At 44.1% G+C, this 16,918-nt stretch overlaps 1 protein-coding gene across 2 annotated transcripts; it reads right to left on the bottom strand.

Moving 5' to 3' along the window:
* Positions 1-1,928: 1,928 nt before the first annotated feature.
* frzb (frizzled related protein) lies at positions 1,929-12,199 on the bottom strand. Of its 2 annotated transcripts, none has more exons than XM_055637846.1 (6): positions 11,555-12,199; positions 10,853-10,912; positions 5,723-5,788; positions 3,891-4,095; positions 3,743-3,806; positions 1,929-2,791 (listed from the first exon to the last, which is right to left on the bottom strand). In XM_055637846.1, the coding sequence occupies exons 1-6, from the start codon at positions 12,024-12,026 to the stop codon at positions 2,648-2,650; spliced, it is 1,011 nt and encodes a 336-aa protein (XP_055493821.1). In that variant the 5' UTR covers positions 12,027-12,199; the 3' UTR covers positions 1,929-2,647. The 2 variants fall into 2 exon arrangements, with proteins under 2 accessions (XP_055493821.1, XP_055493823.1); XM_055637848.1 differs by having other exon boundaries at positions 10,853-10,906; positions 11,555-12,197.
* Positions 12,200-16,918: the final 4,719 nt, after the last annotated feature.

Genomic DNA, 16,918 nt, shown 5'->3' with positions numbered 1-16,918 from the left:
CTAACTTGGCCACTGTTCATTCTTTTCGGTAATCTTATGCTTTCCGATGTATCTTAACAAATTCATAAACTCCAATGTTGTGCTTTCATCCATGCTATGAGCTATTGTTTTAATTCATCATGATGCAAAAAATAGTCTGGGGAATTTATTCCATTTTCATAACATGCGAAGGATTTTTCTTCTAGTGTGATAGAAAATCAATTGATTTATCATCAATGTTATGTACAGGTTACAATATGAAAATATGACGCCCACTTAAGTGATGGAAGTTGAGCTCTATCTCAGGAGCAAAAAGTAATTACAAACATGTTCCCCTTTCATTTGTATCATGTTTTTGATACATATTCTTGAAACTCCATTTGCAACTTTCAGTCGGTCTCAACAAGCTAGGTACTAAATGTCTACTGAAATAAAGCAAATGCATTGTAAATGTGACATTGTGCTACAGTATTGATGCAGTTGAATAGGAATCCATACCACTGCAAAGTGTTTAGCTCTAATTGACAACATTAGAAATGCATGTATTCTACTGTCCTGGCTGCACAGTAAGAAAACCTAAGTGTAAAGTTTTTTCTCTCTACTAAACTTCCCCCTGGGCACTCTGGTTTCTCCCCCACATCACAAAGACATGCTGTTGGATTAATTGCCTCTTGCAAATTGTCCCTGGTGAAGGTGGGTGGCCAGAGTGTCTGCAGGAAGTCTATGGGCATGAGAGGGAACAGTGATTGAGATGCTGGGAATGCTCGCGAGGCCAGCCGAGTCTCAATGGGCTGAACACCTTCCCATTTCATGTGGAAATATGAATAATATAAACTGGCATCTTGCCAAGAGTGGGGAGCATAGCTCTGGTTATTAAAGTATCCACAAATCAGTGAAATTAAAAAAATGTTTGGAAACAGTAATATCTTGGCAGCTTAGTCGTGAAGAGCATTTTATTTTGACATGCGTTTGTCCAGATGACTAAAACCGCACATTAAGGCAAAAACTCTATTTCTCAAAATAATTTACGATGACTTTAAAACCAATCTCTTTATTTGGATCCAAATCATTCCAAGAACTGTTTTGTTATATTAACAGAAAGTCAGCTTCTTACCAAGTAACAACAATGCCAGCATTGGCAGGGGAGCTGATCATGTTTTATGCCATTTTAATGAAATTTTACATTGCTGCTCCATTGACATTAACTTAACCCCATAGTCTGATTATTGTCAATGATTACATTGTTTACCCTGCTAATTCTACTTAAAATGAACAAATGTTCAAGTGAATATAGTTGTACAGGATAACTACATGCTTGAATTTATATTTAATCAAAGCAGCCTGTAACTCAGCGATATTTATTTGCTCAGCCCCCAAATGTTTTTTTGGGTTCAAATTCCTGTGCTGTTATGAAATCCAGTTGCACAGTTTTGGCTCTTTCTGCTGATTTGCTAAACTGATAGTTTTACAGACCTAGCATGTTTGATTGGAAAAGTAAATAATTGTTTTCTCATATTAAATTCTATCTTCTCCCAAGAAGTAGCAAATGATTGCCTTGTAAAAGCACTTCATTTATACTTGGCCTTGGCAATTAAAATAGAATATGTATCAAGAAAAGAGTCCAAATTATTTATTCAAAATAAAGAATAAAAGAATGAACCGTATGGTTAATTGATCGATGCATGATTTGTGATGCTTCACTATATTTATTAAAAATGGAAAATTGCAAACTGCATAATTCTGAATCATTTCGATAATATGACACTTATTTTGAATATGTTGAAATCTGAAACTAATATTAAATGGTTATTTTTATAAATATCTCACTCTTGCATTGCCCCTATCTGAATGCTAAAATTAAACTATTATTAAATCTCTGACAAACTGCGGATGTGCATATATGTTTGTAATACTGTAGTGAGCTTTCAAAAACCATCAACATAGCCAAATGATTTTCAAAAGAATGTATTTAATAGTTCATAAAACATAAAATGTTAAAACTAATTTGATGCAAGCATTGTTCCTTCCATCCCACAATCATCTTGCAGTTTGTACATTTTCTCCATTACTAATTGTAGATATAATTGGATAAGGCTGATTAAACAAGCGACCAAATAATATTGGCATGTTATATCCAGTGTTTGTTTTGCAAGTGCTGTTGGTCGTCCTAAACCTCTTAGCTCACAATATTGACCAAACTGAGCCAGCCGTGCGGTAACTTTATTCGCATCAGATCAGACATGCAACAATCTGTTTTGGGGCTGTACAATCTTGGCCTTCAGACATCAACTACACCTGAACATTCCGATCCCCACACACCGCAGACCCTTGTTCAGACATTCTTTCACTGAATATGTGACCACAGTCTCTGGTTGTGTAACCTAGAAATGCAATAAATGTGTACCATTGGATTAAAAGCAGCCCCATTGACTCCACTCCCCAACATACTCTGGGAGATTCTTCGCAAATGAGTACAGTGCAGGAATTTGACGCTGCTTTGTTTTTGATCACACTAACATCCGTGCAAAAAGGACAAAAGACAAAGTTATAGAATAGCTAAATTTCATAGTCGTTATTAGGACATACGTGCAATAGTGCAAAGTTCTTGTGCCACTCCAAGAATTCATACATTTGTAGACTGCTCAAAGGACCTCCTGGTGCAAAACGTTTACTGCCGTGATTGTTTAGCATTCCTCCTTTTGTTCCTCTGTCTGGATGCGACTGCTGTATCTCTCGGCTGAATACGTTTCTCTCCATTTTGTTGACCGCTTCTCCCTTTTCTTCTGTCCTGGCGCAGCTTCAGATCCCAGTTCTAATATTGACAAAAGACCAGTTTAGTGGCTAACATCTGTCGGATTGCATCTGCAGTGGTGCAATTCCGTGAGGACGGTGGGCCTGACAGAGATAGTTACTTTCCTATTGCATTTCTCCAAATTAGGTTCACTGTCACCGTGAGAGCTGGGTCTCCGAGTCCGGAGGTTCTAGGTTTGAGTCCCATCTCCAGAAGAGGCCAGCACAATGATTAAAGCTGGCATCCCAGTGCGGGACCAAGCACGAGTTTGCACAGAGAATCAGCAGAGGTCGGACATGTGTAAATGGAATGAGCATGGATGGGTATATGGTGATTATAAGAGGAGGTAGTTAAGGCAGGTACTATAACAGCATTTCAAAGGAACTTGGACAGTTACTTGGACAGATAGGAAAAGTGAGCTGCCAGATGAAGTAGTTGGGGCATGTGCTAGAGTTGTTACAGTTCCTGTAGAGTTGCTGCCTTATAGTGCTTGCAACGCACTGGGCACTGCACTGAGATCCGGGTTCGATCCCGACTACGGGTGCTGTCTGTACGGAGTTTGTACGTTCTCCCCGTGACCTGCGTGGGGTTTTCTCCGAGATCTTCCGTTTCCTCCCACATTCCAAAGATTTACAGGTGTGTCGGTTACTTGGCTTGGTATAAATGCAAATTGTCCCTAGTGTGTGTCGATGTGCGGGGATCGTTGGCCGGTGCGGGCTCGATGGGCCAAAGGGCCTGTTTCCGCGCTGTATATCTAAACTAAACAGTTGAGGAGAGTGTGAGGCAAAAGGGTGAAATAGTTGCAAATTGTGAAGCTAGAGAAAGGAATGGTGAGAAATAGATGCGAACAAGTTGGGTACGAGGAAGAAGGGAGGGTTCTATGGGCAAAGTTGGGAAGGGTTATGTAGTTACCGGACATCGGTGCAAGCCGTTGGGTTGAGAGCTACACAAGAAATAAGCTTGGAACATTACCTTGATTCTTTTCCCAAGTCGATCCTTCCATTTCACGGCTATGGAACCCTCCACCAACAATAACCTGTGCAAGAAACGTACAATGAGCCCATGTGGCTTAGTGGTGACTAGCATGAAGCATTAGCGCATGAAGCATTGCTCACTCTACCTCGCCCTCTCTTCATCCTCGTAGCCCATTATCACGTACTCCTCGTTGGTTCTGATCTCTGGGCAGAGGCAGGCGGAGCTGGTGTGAAGCGTCACCGTTTCCTTCGGGATGTTCACCAGAGAAGATTTGAGAACATCTTTCACTTCCACCGTCGTGGCCACATCGTGGCACTTATTCCTGACCTCTTTCACTTTAGCTCGAATCACTGCAATGACATTCCAGTTAGAATAAAAACACCAACACACCCCTTTTAAATCAAGACGTGATTAATACGGGTATCAGAGGTTATGGGGAGAAGGCAGGAGAATGGGGTTGGGAGGGAGGGATAGATCAGCCATGATTGAATGGCGGAGTAGACTTGATGGGCCGAGTGGCCTAATTCTACGCCTGTTCCTTATGACAACAATTCCGGATTTCGGGAGTGTTGTTCAGAGGGAACCCGACATTTGGAGACAGTTCTGTTCCTCCATCCTCTGTGGAACTGTGAACTAAGTAATCTCTGCTATACTGTATAGTATTACCAGCGAGCTGCGGGACTCCATAGCTTTCTCCCAGGGCAAGGGATTCTAAAACTAGGGGCCGTGTTTAGAGGGAAAGGGGGAAATATTTAAAAGGGTAGTTTCTTGGAACGAGCTGCTTGAGGAATTGGTACCGGCAGGTACATTTAAAATACACGTGGACAGGTGCATGGGTAGGAAAGTTTTGAAGGCGCAGGCAAGTGCGACTAGCTGAATTTAGTTTAGAGATGCAGCATGGAAACGAGTCCTTCGACCCACCAAGTCCACGCCGACCAGCGATCACCCCGTACACTTCTCTCCTATGCACTCGCAACAATTTACAGAAGTCAATTAACCTCGAAAACTGTACGTCTCTGGGATGTGGGAGGAAACCGGAGCATCCGGACAAATCCCACGTGGTCATAGGGTGAATGTACAAACTCCGTACAGACAGCACCCATAGTCGGGATTGAACCTGGGTCTCTGGCGCTGTAAGGCAGCAACTCTATCGTACCGCCCCTAGGGTACGCAACTTGGTCAGCAGTGATATTTGGGCTGGATGGGTTATTTCCGGGTTGTAAAACTCTCTGTCTCTCGCTAAAAAAAACATCTTGATCTGTGCACCGACTATCAACGGCCCGTGTAGACCAGAGACATCGCTCGCTCTTACTCTGGATTCAACATGGATTTCCATTAATAACCTGGGGATTACTTTAGCAAAGATTAAATCCGAACAGGAACGGGAAATGTACCCATGGATATTACTCTGAAGAAGAGTTTCGGCCCGAAACGTTACCTATTCCCTTCGCTCCATAGATGCTGCCGCACCCGCTGAGTCTCTCCAGCATTTTTTGTCTACCTTCGATTTTCCAGCATCTGCAGTTCCTTCTTGAACGATATTACTCTTCCCACATGTGACCGGATTTTTTGTATGTTTACATTTAATGTTAGTGGCACCACCACATGAATATATCAGTTCTTTAGTGGGCATTTTAGAAACAGAAAATAGGTGCCCTTCAAGCCGGCACCGCCATTCAATATGATCATGGATGATCATCCAGAATCAGTACCCTGTCCCTGCTTTCTCCCCGTATCTCTTGGGTTTAGCTAAAGTACGGATTAGCGAATGATCACAAATTCTGCAATTTCTGCAATTTGTGATCAGTAGTTTAGTTTAGTTTATTGTCACGTGTACCTAGGTACAGTGAAAAGCTTTTGTTGCGTGCTAGCTAGCTAGCTAGGCAGCATAGATGTAGCTGAACAGGGGCTGAATCACCAGCCCGGTTGCCGAGTAGCGACTGAAAGGGTTGGCAAATGGTCAAGGGGAGCACTTACCGTAATTGTAGTTGTTCTTCAGGTAAACTTTCTGGGTGAGCTTCAGCGCTGGGCACCTGCAGCTGTCTGGAGACAAAGCCGTGAAATAGTTGCAGTGAAATGTTTGCTCAGATGGCAGTTTGCTACCTGTCCCAACTTCACAAAGTAGTGCCCCTTGGAACTTGTTCCCTTCCCCCCCACCTCACTCCCTCTTACCCGCTCCCCCTCACCCCACTCCCTCACCCTCCCCACTCCCTCTCACCCCCCCCGCTCCTTCTCCCTCTCCCATTCCCCCTCAACCCCCCATACCCACTACCGCTCCACTCCCTCTCAACATACCCTCCCCAACTCCCTCTCTCCCCCCAACTCCCTCTCTCCCCCCACTCCCCATCGCCCAGATTCCCTCTCACCCCCCCCCCATCGCCCCCGACTCCCTCCCTCCCCATCCCCCCTCAACACCCACTACTCTCCACCCCTCTCAACATACCCTCCCACTCCCCTCAACTCACTCTCTCCCCCACTCCCCATCTCCCGACTCCTTCTCACCTCCACCCTCTCAACCCCACCCCTCCCCTCCCCCATCCCCCCTCAACACCCTCTCACCCCCCCACCCCCTACTCCCCATCGCCCCTACTCCCCCTCGCTCCCCCTCCCCCTTTAGTGTGTAGTGTATACGGGTGACGTGTGGAGATTGACTAGTGTGCTGGGTACATGTGGCTATCCTTATTGTACACCAGGATTCACCATCTTACCCGGGACAGGATTGTAACCGGTAGAAACAAGGAACTGCAGATGTTGGTTTACCATGAAAAGACACAAAGTGCTGGAGTAACTCATCGGGTCAGGCAGCATCTCTGGAGAACATGGATGGGGGGGGGGGGGGGGGCATTTCGGGGTGGGACTAGTAGACTCGTTAGCGATGAAATGTTGTGTATAGACATGTGAAACGTGTATGTAACAGGGGAGAGAGGTGGGCCTGTTTAATACTTGACCAGGGTCACTTTATTTACAGGGTCTGAAAAAGGGGCTCGACCCGAAACGTCACCCATTCCTTCTCTCCAGAGATGTTGCCTGTCCCGCTGAGTTACTCCAGCATGTTGTATCTGTCTTCAGGATCACCTTATTCTGTCTGGGAGGTTAAGTTGGCATCCATTCACCACTATAAATATTCATTCCCTCCACCAGTGGCGCATTGTCTGCACAAAATGTACTGCAGTTGCTGACCTGTGCTATCCTGACAGCATCTCGCAAGTTTTACATCAAATGGAGCAGGAGCACTGATGCATGGAAACACCGCCACCGCTGCTTCCCCTCCACTGTCAATGTACCAAAAGTAAACGCAGGGCAAGCAAAATATCATCACTCTACGCTGATACTCATTTACTGCAAAATTTGGTGGACTCTGAATCATAGGGTGTTTTACTGTAGATAAACTCACTCTGAATAAAAGTCCGCCAAATTGTGTGTGTTTACCTGTGTGTGTGTGTGTGTGTGTGTGTGTGTGTGTGTGTGTGTGTGTATGTATGTGTGTGTGTGTGTGTGTGTGTGTGTGTGTGTGTATAAAGCAAACTTTTTTGTCGCTTATTTTATTGTTTACAGAGTACTATCTTTTCGTATTCTGGGATGTCGCTGCAAGTAAGAATTTCATTGTTTGGTGTGGGACAAATGACAATACAACACTCTTGACTGTTCACGGTGAATTAGTAACAATGGGTCAGGCAGCATCTGAGGAGGGAAATGGACAAGCAACGTTTTGATACTGGATCCTTCTCACCGAAGACCCGAAACGTCATCTGTCTATTCGCTCCCCAGATGCTGCCTGGCCCGCTGTTACTCCAGCACTTTGTGTGATTTGCTCACGATTTCAGCATCTGCGGTTCCTTGTGTCTTTGAGTGTGTCTATAATTGACCCATCTCTCTCTCTCCACGGAGCCATCATCCCTTCTTCCGCGGTACGATGGATTCTGCCCTAATTCAGATTCAGATTCAATTTTAATTGCCAATGTCAGTGTACAGTCTTCCTCCCCGCGGCACACACTCACTTCGTTGGCCCTCATGGTGTGCTCTGTTCTGCCACCCGCCTGCGGTTCCTCTCCCTTGTGACTACCGCTTAACTCTGGCCCTGCACAGAGGCGCACTGTGTGTGCTACAGGCAGGCAGGCAGGCAGGAAAGCCGTGATTTATTGGGAGGCACAGAGTCCGCGCCCGGAACAAAACAAGCGGTGCCAGGAGCAGGCACGTCAGTAAGTGGAGCTTGGGGCAATAAATCTGCTATTGTGGCGCACTAACAGCTGATTTGTGACCCCGCGAAATTAAAACAAAGTGTATCCATTTACAATAACACGGGCCTCCCTGACTACTCTGGCGGGGCCGCTTATTTAATGCTGGAGGTCGCATTGGGGCACGGAGGAGTGTTCATGTTTTAACGTTTCAGTCATCCTGACCGATGCACTCGCCCCGTTCCCACATCTCCACCGCGATTTCTCCAATCTCTTTGGTGCAGCCTTACACATTGAGGCACGTTCTGTGTTGATGGCTTACACGTTGTGCTTTGTTGCACAGCCTCGCATTATGTGGGTTTTTTTGTTTTAAAGCGCCTCTCATGTTATCTCGCCTCTGCGGTTCCAGACCTCGGGCATCCACGTTCAGTTGCCATTGCGCTAGGTTTGGTGACTAACATTGTGATTGCTCTTTAAATCATTGCTAAACAATGATCACAATAACTCATTCATCCACTCATTGTGGAGCTACTGGGTGTTACTGTGTGAAATGACATTGACAGCCAGTTTCACTAGAGAGCCTTTGAGTTGAAATAGACATTGCTCATTTCGCAATGTTTCTCCGGTCCAGTTAGTAGCGCCTGGTGTGTGTGCAGTCACACTCCAGAGTCCAGACTATAGCGCGTAATCAGACTGGAAGTGCGCGCCGCATTCAATCTCGATGGGACAGGTATACTGATTTATATTCTGTTATAGAGTGACACGGTAGCTGCTTTCCTGTTCCACAATGGACAATGAAAAGGTGTCTCCGGGGAGATGATTGGTGTGATGTAGACACAATCAAGGAACTGCAGATGCTGGTTCACAGGGAAAAAAGATACAGTGCTGGAGTAACTCAGCGGGCCAGCAACATCTCTGGGGGACATGGATAGGCGACGTTTCGGGTCGGGACCCTTCTTCGCAGTGAAGAGATGCTGCCTTCAGAAGAGATGCTTGCAATCCAGAAACATACTATATTGGTGGGCACGAAAACAAACACCTTGAATTTAGTGACACAAGGGTGTACATATGCCGGCATCTTGAGCAAAACACAAAATGCTGGATGAACTAAGCGGGCCAAGCAGCATCTTTGGAGGTAATGGATAAGTGGCGCTTGGGATCGGGACCCTTCAGTCTATTATAGAACAACATTATAAGAGTTAAAGTATTGGGTTTGGTTTCAATTACATTATCATTGTTGATACTGGGTAGGAAATGTAATGAAATGCGATTGTGTACGTTGTTCGCTCGGTAATCCATACGTTTTGCTACCTGGCCGGACCATGACCTCCGAGCCATTCAGTTTATTCATAAATTCATGAATTTTAGGAGCAGAATTAGGCCATTCGGCCCATCAAGTCTACTCCACCATTCAATCATAGCTGATCTATCTTTACCTCTCAACCCCATTCCCCTGCCTTCTTCCCATAACCCCGACACCCGTACTATTCAAGAATCTGTCAACCTCCGCCTTAAAAAATATCCATTGACTTGGCCTCCACAGCCTTGTGTGGCAACGAATTCCATAGAATCACCACCCTCTGACTAAAGAAATTCCTCCTCATCTCCTTTCTAAAGGTGGGTCATTTTATTCTGAGGCTATGAACTCTGGTCCTAGACATTCCCACTAGTGGGAACATCCTCTCCACGTCTACTCTATCCATGCCATTGATAGATTTCAGAAATGTGATACATGTAACATGCCTGTTGATGTCATAACCCATCGCTGCATCCCCTGCCTCCTCGCAGTGCATGGTCGGTGAGTGATTGGCAACAACACGGTACTTGGGGAAACACTGTGCTGGTGCTGGGAATGTGATACAGAACGCCCAGCAGAACCGCGCCATCTTACACAAGAAAACGTAGGTCACAGACCTGTCAAATGTATCCGGCGGTAGGTCTTCCACCCTAGGCTCTTGTTTCTCTCTCCACAGATGCTGTCTGACTTGCCGGGTGTTTTATTCCCAGCATTTCTTGTTTTATTTCAGTAACTAACTATCCATCGTGGTTACGTAGGCTTGATTGACACTTGACCTAAGTCAACCATTCTGATCACCAGATTCCATCAAACATTCTATCTCTAACTAAACTAAACTAAAACACACTATAGGGGGTGATTACACTGGAGAAGAGACATAGATAGATTCACTGGGATGTTGCGTTTCATTTCTGAGGAGAGATTTGAAAGGTTGGGTTTGTGTCGGTTGGAGCTGAAGGAACTGAGAATGAACGCGAAAGAGATGTAATATTTGTGTGATGGGTGTGATGGATTGCAGGCAATGTTCTTTCTCCCAATAGCAGAGATGTATAACAATAGAGGGCACGGGTTTGGGATGTCAAACAAGAAGGGACTCAAGGAAACTTTTCTTTCACCCAGAGGATAGTTGGAGTCTCGAATGCATGTGTAGTTGGTGAAGCGGGTACTCTCGCTACATTCAATAATCTAGACTAGCATTTGAATCGGCACGCGGAGAAGACTATGGTCTAAGTGTTGCTAAATGGGGACGGTATCTATGAGCTATGAACAAGGTGGCCCGAAACGCCCGTTCCCGAGTCATACTGCTCTATCACTGGTTTGTAATTGTCATTCAGAATGAATTACTCGGCTAACTATTAATGAGTTAGCCGAGTAACCAATGCTCGTTCAATGAACTAATGCTCATTCAATAGTGTAAACACGTGCAAAACCAAAGCAATTTAAGGGGGGAAAAAAATCCCCTTTCAAGTTCCCCTGCAGTTCAATGATGATGGAACTTCGCAAAACTGAAGAGTGTTTTTGTTGCACTTTTGGACATGCATGCATGCAGACAGAGCAGGTACAATCTCCACGCAGTCGGGTCGTATCGTGCATGTTGGTTTGTGTCGACATAAATAACGTTTTGTAGCGACTTACCACCTCCCAGGTTTCTGCAGTTGTTATTGGAAGAATGAACGGATAAGTCCGGAACTGTTCCTTGAAAAAAACCCAAAAGGAGCTCAGTTACATGCTTACAGGTTGTGTTGTGCAGCCTTACTAACATCATAAAACGCGGTCCAATCGTCCAAACTACAGGCTACATATTCTTTACAAATAAAAGAAAGCCATATGTCGATGTATCTTAAATTATAAGCATCAAATATGATGAACTAATTTCTTCGCCTGCTAAACACAAGCAAGAAGCACACGACGAGACGATTTGTATATCAATGCAATGGGGCAATTTTGTTTCTATTGGTCATTTTAAACATTTCCAATGCACTGCCATACAGCAGCTAATGTAACAAATCACGCTATGTTTACTCGTTACGAATTCATTAAAAAATCGCCCTCATCGCCCTTAAATAATTCAGCATTCTTGACCTCTGAATGTCAGTTGGAACAACCCCACAGCGGCCTCGTTATTACAGTTGGGGAAGTTGACAACTGTTTAGAAATGTGTTCAAATAATTATAAGATTAACAACCTAGAGAACTAACACGAGAAGGTGAATTTGGTGCATGGGAGTTTTTTTTCCATAGCATGAAACCAATCACCCGTTGAAATTAATTTCAGTGGGGCTTCCTTCACTTGGTGTGCTCAACCCATTCAAGATTAGTCTAACCGCTAAAAACTCACCGGGTGCATCGGCTGTTACAATGGCTTCTGGGGAGATACAGACTCCGCGGTCGTAGACGGGGAACTCCTCGCAGGCGAGATTCTCGGGCCAGGTGTGGTTGTACCTTCTCATGACGGGCTCGCAGCCGTCCCTCGCCCTCTCGCACACCGACTTGCACGGCTTGATGGGTTCGTGTTGGAAGTCGATGGTGCAGATGGGCGCGTACATGGCGCAGAGGAAGAAGAGCAGCACTGGGCTGCAGTTGATGCCCACCAAGCCCTCGTACTGTTCGATGGCCAGCACGGCGTTGTCCTGCGTGCTGTGGTGAAGATGGTTGGGCATCTTGGTCATGTTCCAGGGCATGGGCTTGCACATCGGGATTCGGATGGGTTCGCAGGCAGCGGCTTCCACCACACGAACCAGACCCAGACCCAGACCCAGACCCAGGCAGCTCGCCCACAACAGGACAGGGGAACCTCCAAGTCGAACCATCGTACAACCCGGCGCGTTTCACTGGCAGTTCGCTGGGGTTTCAGCTCGATGAGTATTTTGCTTCTACAGCTGGAGGGTTGAGGTGCTCAGCTCTGTTTTATAGGCTATGCAAGGACCAGGGGTGTCACTCTCCTCCCCGCGTGGGACTGGCCAGACTTTTTTTTTAAAATCCCTGTGTGTTGCTTTTCAGTGCGCCCTCCTTCCCCTCCCCTCCCCTCCCCTCTCCCCAACCGGCTAAAGAGTGCACTTACATCACCAGGCACACAACCCAGGCATTTTAATACGTTTCCACCAGTGGCCGTGTGACGCGGCGCTGCTCTGTGAAAACAGAACGCCAATCAAAATTTACAATTATATTTGCCACCAACAAATACCCTCCGTGGTTTCTGATGGGCAGTTGGAGGAATCGTGTTCACTACAGCTCCGAGCACTGCATTCATCTGGGTCAAACCCAGCGTTACGGTTTCTGTGTTCTAACTTTTATTTAATGAACGCGTGGTTCAAAAGGTACTTGAATAACTAAGTGTAAGGAACCTGAGGGAAAAAATGCACACACATGCTCACTTTAGCAATTTCGTTGTCAAATCTCAATTGTAAACCAAAATAAAACACTTATCACACCAAATCAACAAAAGCTGGATGCAAAGTCCCGGCTACTTAAACCTGTTTGCTTTTGTTGCCTGTAAGTTACGTGAAGTTATTTTCCATATTTATGGATGGGAAAGTCTCAACTGGGGACAATAAAAAGCGATTGATAGATTGACACGTCCCTTATCAAATATGATATTCGATGCTATAAAGTGCCAATTAATAAACTAAACTATACATTCGGGAGTGGGGTGGACCGTTAAAATAAAGTGTGTGTGTGTGTGTGTGTGCCCCGGATCAATGTGAATCGCGGAGTCCTTGAGATTCGACTGTTGGTGTTTGGATTTCTATTTAAATTCGGCTTTTTCTTGAAGGGGAACAAAAAAAGGATTTGAAAATGCCGAAATGCGAATGAGTTTTGGTTTACTCCGCCCAGCGAGCAATATAACGTGCATTAATTATCAGTTATGCACACTGTTTTCTATCGTCTTTAGAACTTTCTCTGTGGATTCGCAGCATGCGGTAGAATTATGTATTAATGGAAATAACGCGCATTTTGCACAGCGGATCAATTTGTTGCCTGGGTCCGCTCACATTCACAAGTGTTAGGGCACTTAGTGTTTATCTGAGGCGACTGACATATTTTCCATACGTGGAATAACCACGCTCCAAATTGTGTTTAACCCTTGTGACATTTCTGATACGCCTATAAATTCTGAACGCATATACTGTATTTTATCAACTATGCCTAATTGCATCCAGCTTTATTTATATAGACACAACATGCTGGAGTAAGTCAGCAGGCCAAGCAACATCTCTGGAGAGAAGGAATGGGTGGCGTTTCGGGCCGAGACCCTTCTTCAGACTCCGGGTCTGACCGAAACATCGCCCATTCCTTCTCTCCAGAGATGCTGCCCAAAGGTCTAGTCTCTTTGATGCTGCCTGTCCCGCTGAGTTACCCCAGCATGTTGTGTCTATCTTCGGGTTAAACCAGCATCTGCAGTTCCTTCCTACACACACAGCTTTATGTATAGTCAATGGTTTAAATCTTTCACTGACCAATCGATCCACATCATAATGTGCGTCAGAGATGGGTGGATTTATAATGGGAAACAAGGAAATGGCATAACAGTTAAACAAGTACTTTGGTTCTGTCTTCACTAAGGAAGACACAAACAATCTCCCAGAAATACTAGGGGACCGGGGATCTCTTGGGAGGGAGGAACTGAAGGGGATCCACATTAGTCAGGAAATGGTGTTAGGTAAACTGTTGGGGCTGAAGGCAGATGCCCAGGGCCTGATGGTCTGCATCCCAGAGTACTCAAGGAGGTGGCCCTAGAAATCGTGGATGCATTGGTGATCATTTTCCAATGTTCTCTCGACTCTGGGTCAGTTCCTGTGGACTGGAGGGTAGCCAATGTAACTCCACTTTTTAAGAAAGGAGGGAGAGAGAAAACAGGGAATTATAGACCAGTTAGCCTTACATCAGTAGTGGGGAAGATGCTTGAGTCCATTGTTAGAGATGTTATAGCAGTGCGCTCGTAAAGCAGTGACAGGCTTGGTCAAAGTCAGCATGGATTTATGAAGGGGAAATCATGCTTGACTAAATTTCTGGAATTTTTTGAGGATGCAACAAGTAGAATGGATAAGGGACAACCAGTGGATGTGGTGTATCTGGACTTTCAAAAAAGCCTTTGACAAAGGCCCACACAATAGATTAGAGTGCAAAATTATAGCACGTAGTATTGGGTGTAGGGTATTGACATGGATAGAGAACTGGTTGGCAGACAGGAAGCAAAGAGTAGGAATTAACAGGTCATTTTCAGAATGGCAGGCATGGTCTAGTGGGATGCCACAAGGCTCGGAGCTAGGACCCGTTATTTACAATATATATTAACAATTTAGACGAGGGAATTATATGTAACATATCCAAGTTTGCGGATGACACAAAGCTGGGTGGCAGTGCGAGCTGCGAAGAGGATGTTATGAGGCTGCAGGGTGACTTGGATAGGTTTGCGAGAGGATTTGAGATCAGGGACATGGAGGTCCTCCTGCAGTTGTACAGGGCCCTGGTGAGACCACACCTGGAGTATTGTGTGCATATTTGGGCTCCTAATTAGAGCAAGGACATTATTGCTATTGAGGGAGTGCAGCGTAGATTCACCAGGTTAATTCCTGGGATTGCGGGACTGACATATGATGAAAGAATGGGTTGACTGAGCTTGTATTCACTGGAATTTAGAAGGATGAGAGGGAATCTTATAGACACATATAACATTCTTATAGGATTGGACAGGCTAGATGCAGGAAAAAAAAATCCCAATGTTGGGGTCACAGTATAAGGGGTAGGCCATTTAGGACTGAGATGAAGAAAAACATCTTCACCCAGAGAGTTGTGACAAGAATTCTCTGCCACAGAAGGCAGTGGAGACCAATTCACTGGATGTTTTCAAGAGAGAGTTACATTTAGCTCTTAGGGCTAAAGGAATCAAGGGATATGAGGAAAAAGCAGGAACGGGGTACTGATTTTAGATGATCAGCCATGATCATATTGAATGCCGGTACTTGCTTGAAGGGCCGAATGGCCTACTCCTGCACCTATTTTTCTGTTTCTATAAATACCAGTGCAAAGAATTTAAGATAACTGCAATTAAAAGCTTTTAATTTGCAATTATACTAAATTGATAGTGGCCCAGTTCAATATATTTAAAAAAAAATGTAAATATTAAAAGCATCCAATTGTCTAGCTGCAAACTAATACTTTAAAAAAGATCCCGGTCTTACCTGCAAGTAAATGCAATATTATCACAAATTAAGCCACCATTGCGGATGAAAAGTGCAATTAAAACCTTCTGATTTAATGGCAGAAATCCTTGAATGCTGCCCCTGGTTGTCTTTTGGTGTTCTGTGAGTACTCCACATACCATGAAACAGCTAAGTGAATTTAGTATGCCTAAACATAATACGTGACTGACTACCAACTTACTTTTTTTCATAAATGCAAGTCATTACTAGTCCTACATCCTTCCTGGTTATGTAATAACCTGGTCAACATGTGCCTAAATAAGGTCTCCTGTAAGTAGATGCCCTGCTTCACTCTCCATGTATCCCGCTGGTGCTTAATGGTAAGTTGTTTGAGAGGTCCCAGGAGATTCTGTTCTCAGTGGACAGAGCTGAAATGATTCCACTTAGTTGGCACGCTTTGCTTGCTTTGGATCAGGCTAATAAATTGTTGACAGCCTATATACTTACTCTATGTATCAGATATAGCACTTTACAGAGGGAATGGATAAACCAGTGAGGTTGTTGCCCTCCGCACATGCATACTTCCTTGTATTTCATAAAGCAGCACTGTTAGTATCAGATATGGATACGTTGCAGACCACACTATCCCATTCTTCCATTCACCAACAGCTGTAAGGCATTAATGTAGAAGGAAGTGGGTATTGGCATAACTCTTGTTTGGACAGTGGCTTTACCATTTATGTTGAACAGAAAAAGCAGCTTTGTCTTAGAGTCAAGTTTACAGAAGTATTAGCCTTAACCAATTTCTCACAGAAACTTTAAATGTGATCCTTATCCATTTTCTATTTAATTCTAGTTGAAATAGTGACCTCATTCTACTTGCAGACAATGGGGAAAAGTTCCTATCACTAGTTTACTAACGTTTTTGCTATCTTTAAATAATATATCTTAGAAGTACAGAGTTACCTTTTAAAACTCCCTCAGACAATTAATTTTCATTTCATAGACTGTTATATACTTTCTTTACTGAATGGTAGCTGTATGTTCTACAATTTACTGCGAAGATAAGTTGATAAAATTGCTTTTATTCTTAATGATTTCATTCTCTTAATTGTTTTTCATATCATTGTGTTTTATTTAGTTTTAACAGTTTTTTTCCCCTTTGGTCGTGCTTTTTTCCGATTTTTCATTTTTGAATGTTTTTATTGTCCTTATGAAAGGGGTGTTGGTGCTGGAAGATGGAATGTGCCACCTTTTAGCCACACTCTTAGTATTTGGTACTTCCAATGACCAATATAGAGTATCTGAGTTAATTTTGGCTCAATGTTGTAGAATTGCCCCAGGAAAAAAAATACTTCTGAAATACAGTGATCCTTCTCTAGGCAAATTAATGTGTTATTATTTGATTATGTTTGTGTGCTATAGTTGGACTCAACAGAAATTGGTTTGCAATCTCCAAGTTTACTTCGCTGAAAAGACTTTTTGATTTAGTGAGATGTAACTATGTTTTATAGTCCTAAATTAGTTTCAAATATCGACCCAATGGAAAAATATCAGAT

The sequence above is a fragment of the Leucoraja erinacea genome, chromosome 7 (genome assembly GCF_028641065.1).
Source record: "Leucoraja erinacea ecotype New England chromosome 7, Leri_hhj_1, whole genome shotgun sequence".
Lineage (NCBI taxonomy): Eukaryota > Metazoa > Chordata > Chondrichthyes > Rajiformes > Rajidae > Leucoraja > Leucoraja erinaceus.
The sequence above is the reverse complement of the archived record's forward strand: the minus strand, read 5'-3'. Positions and strand labels throughout refer to the sequence as shown.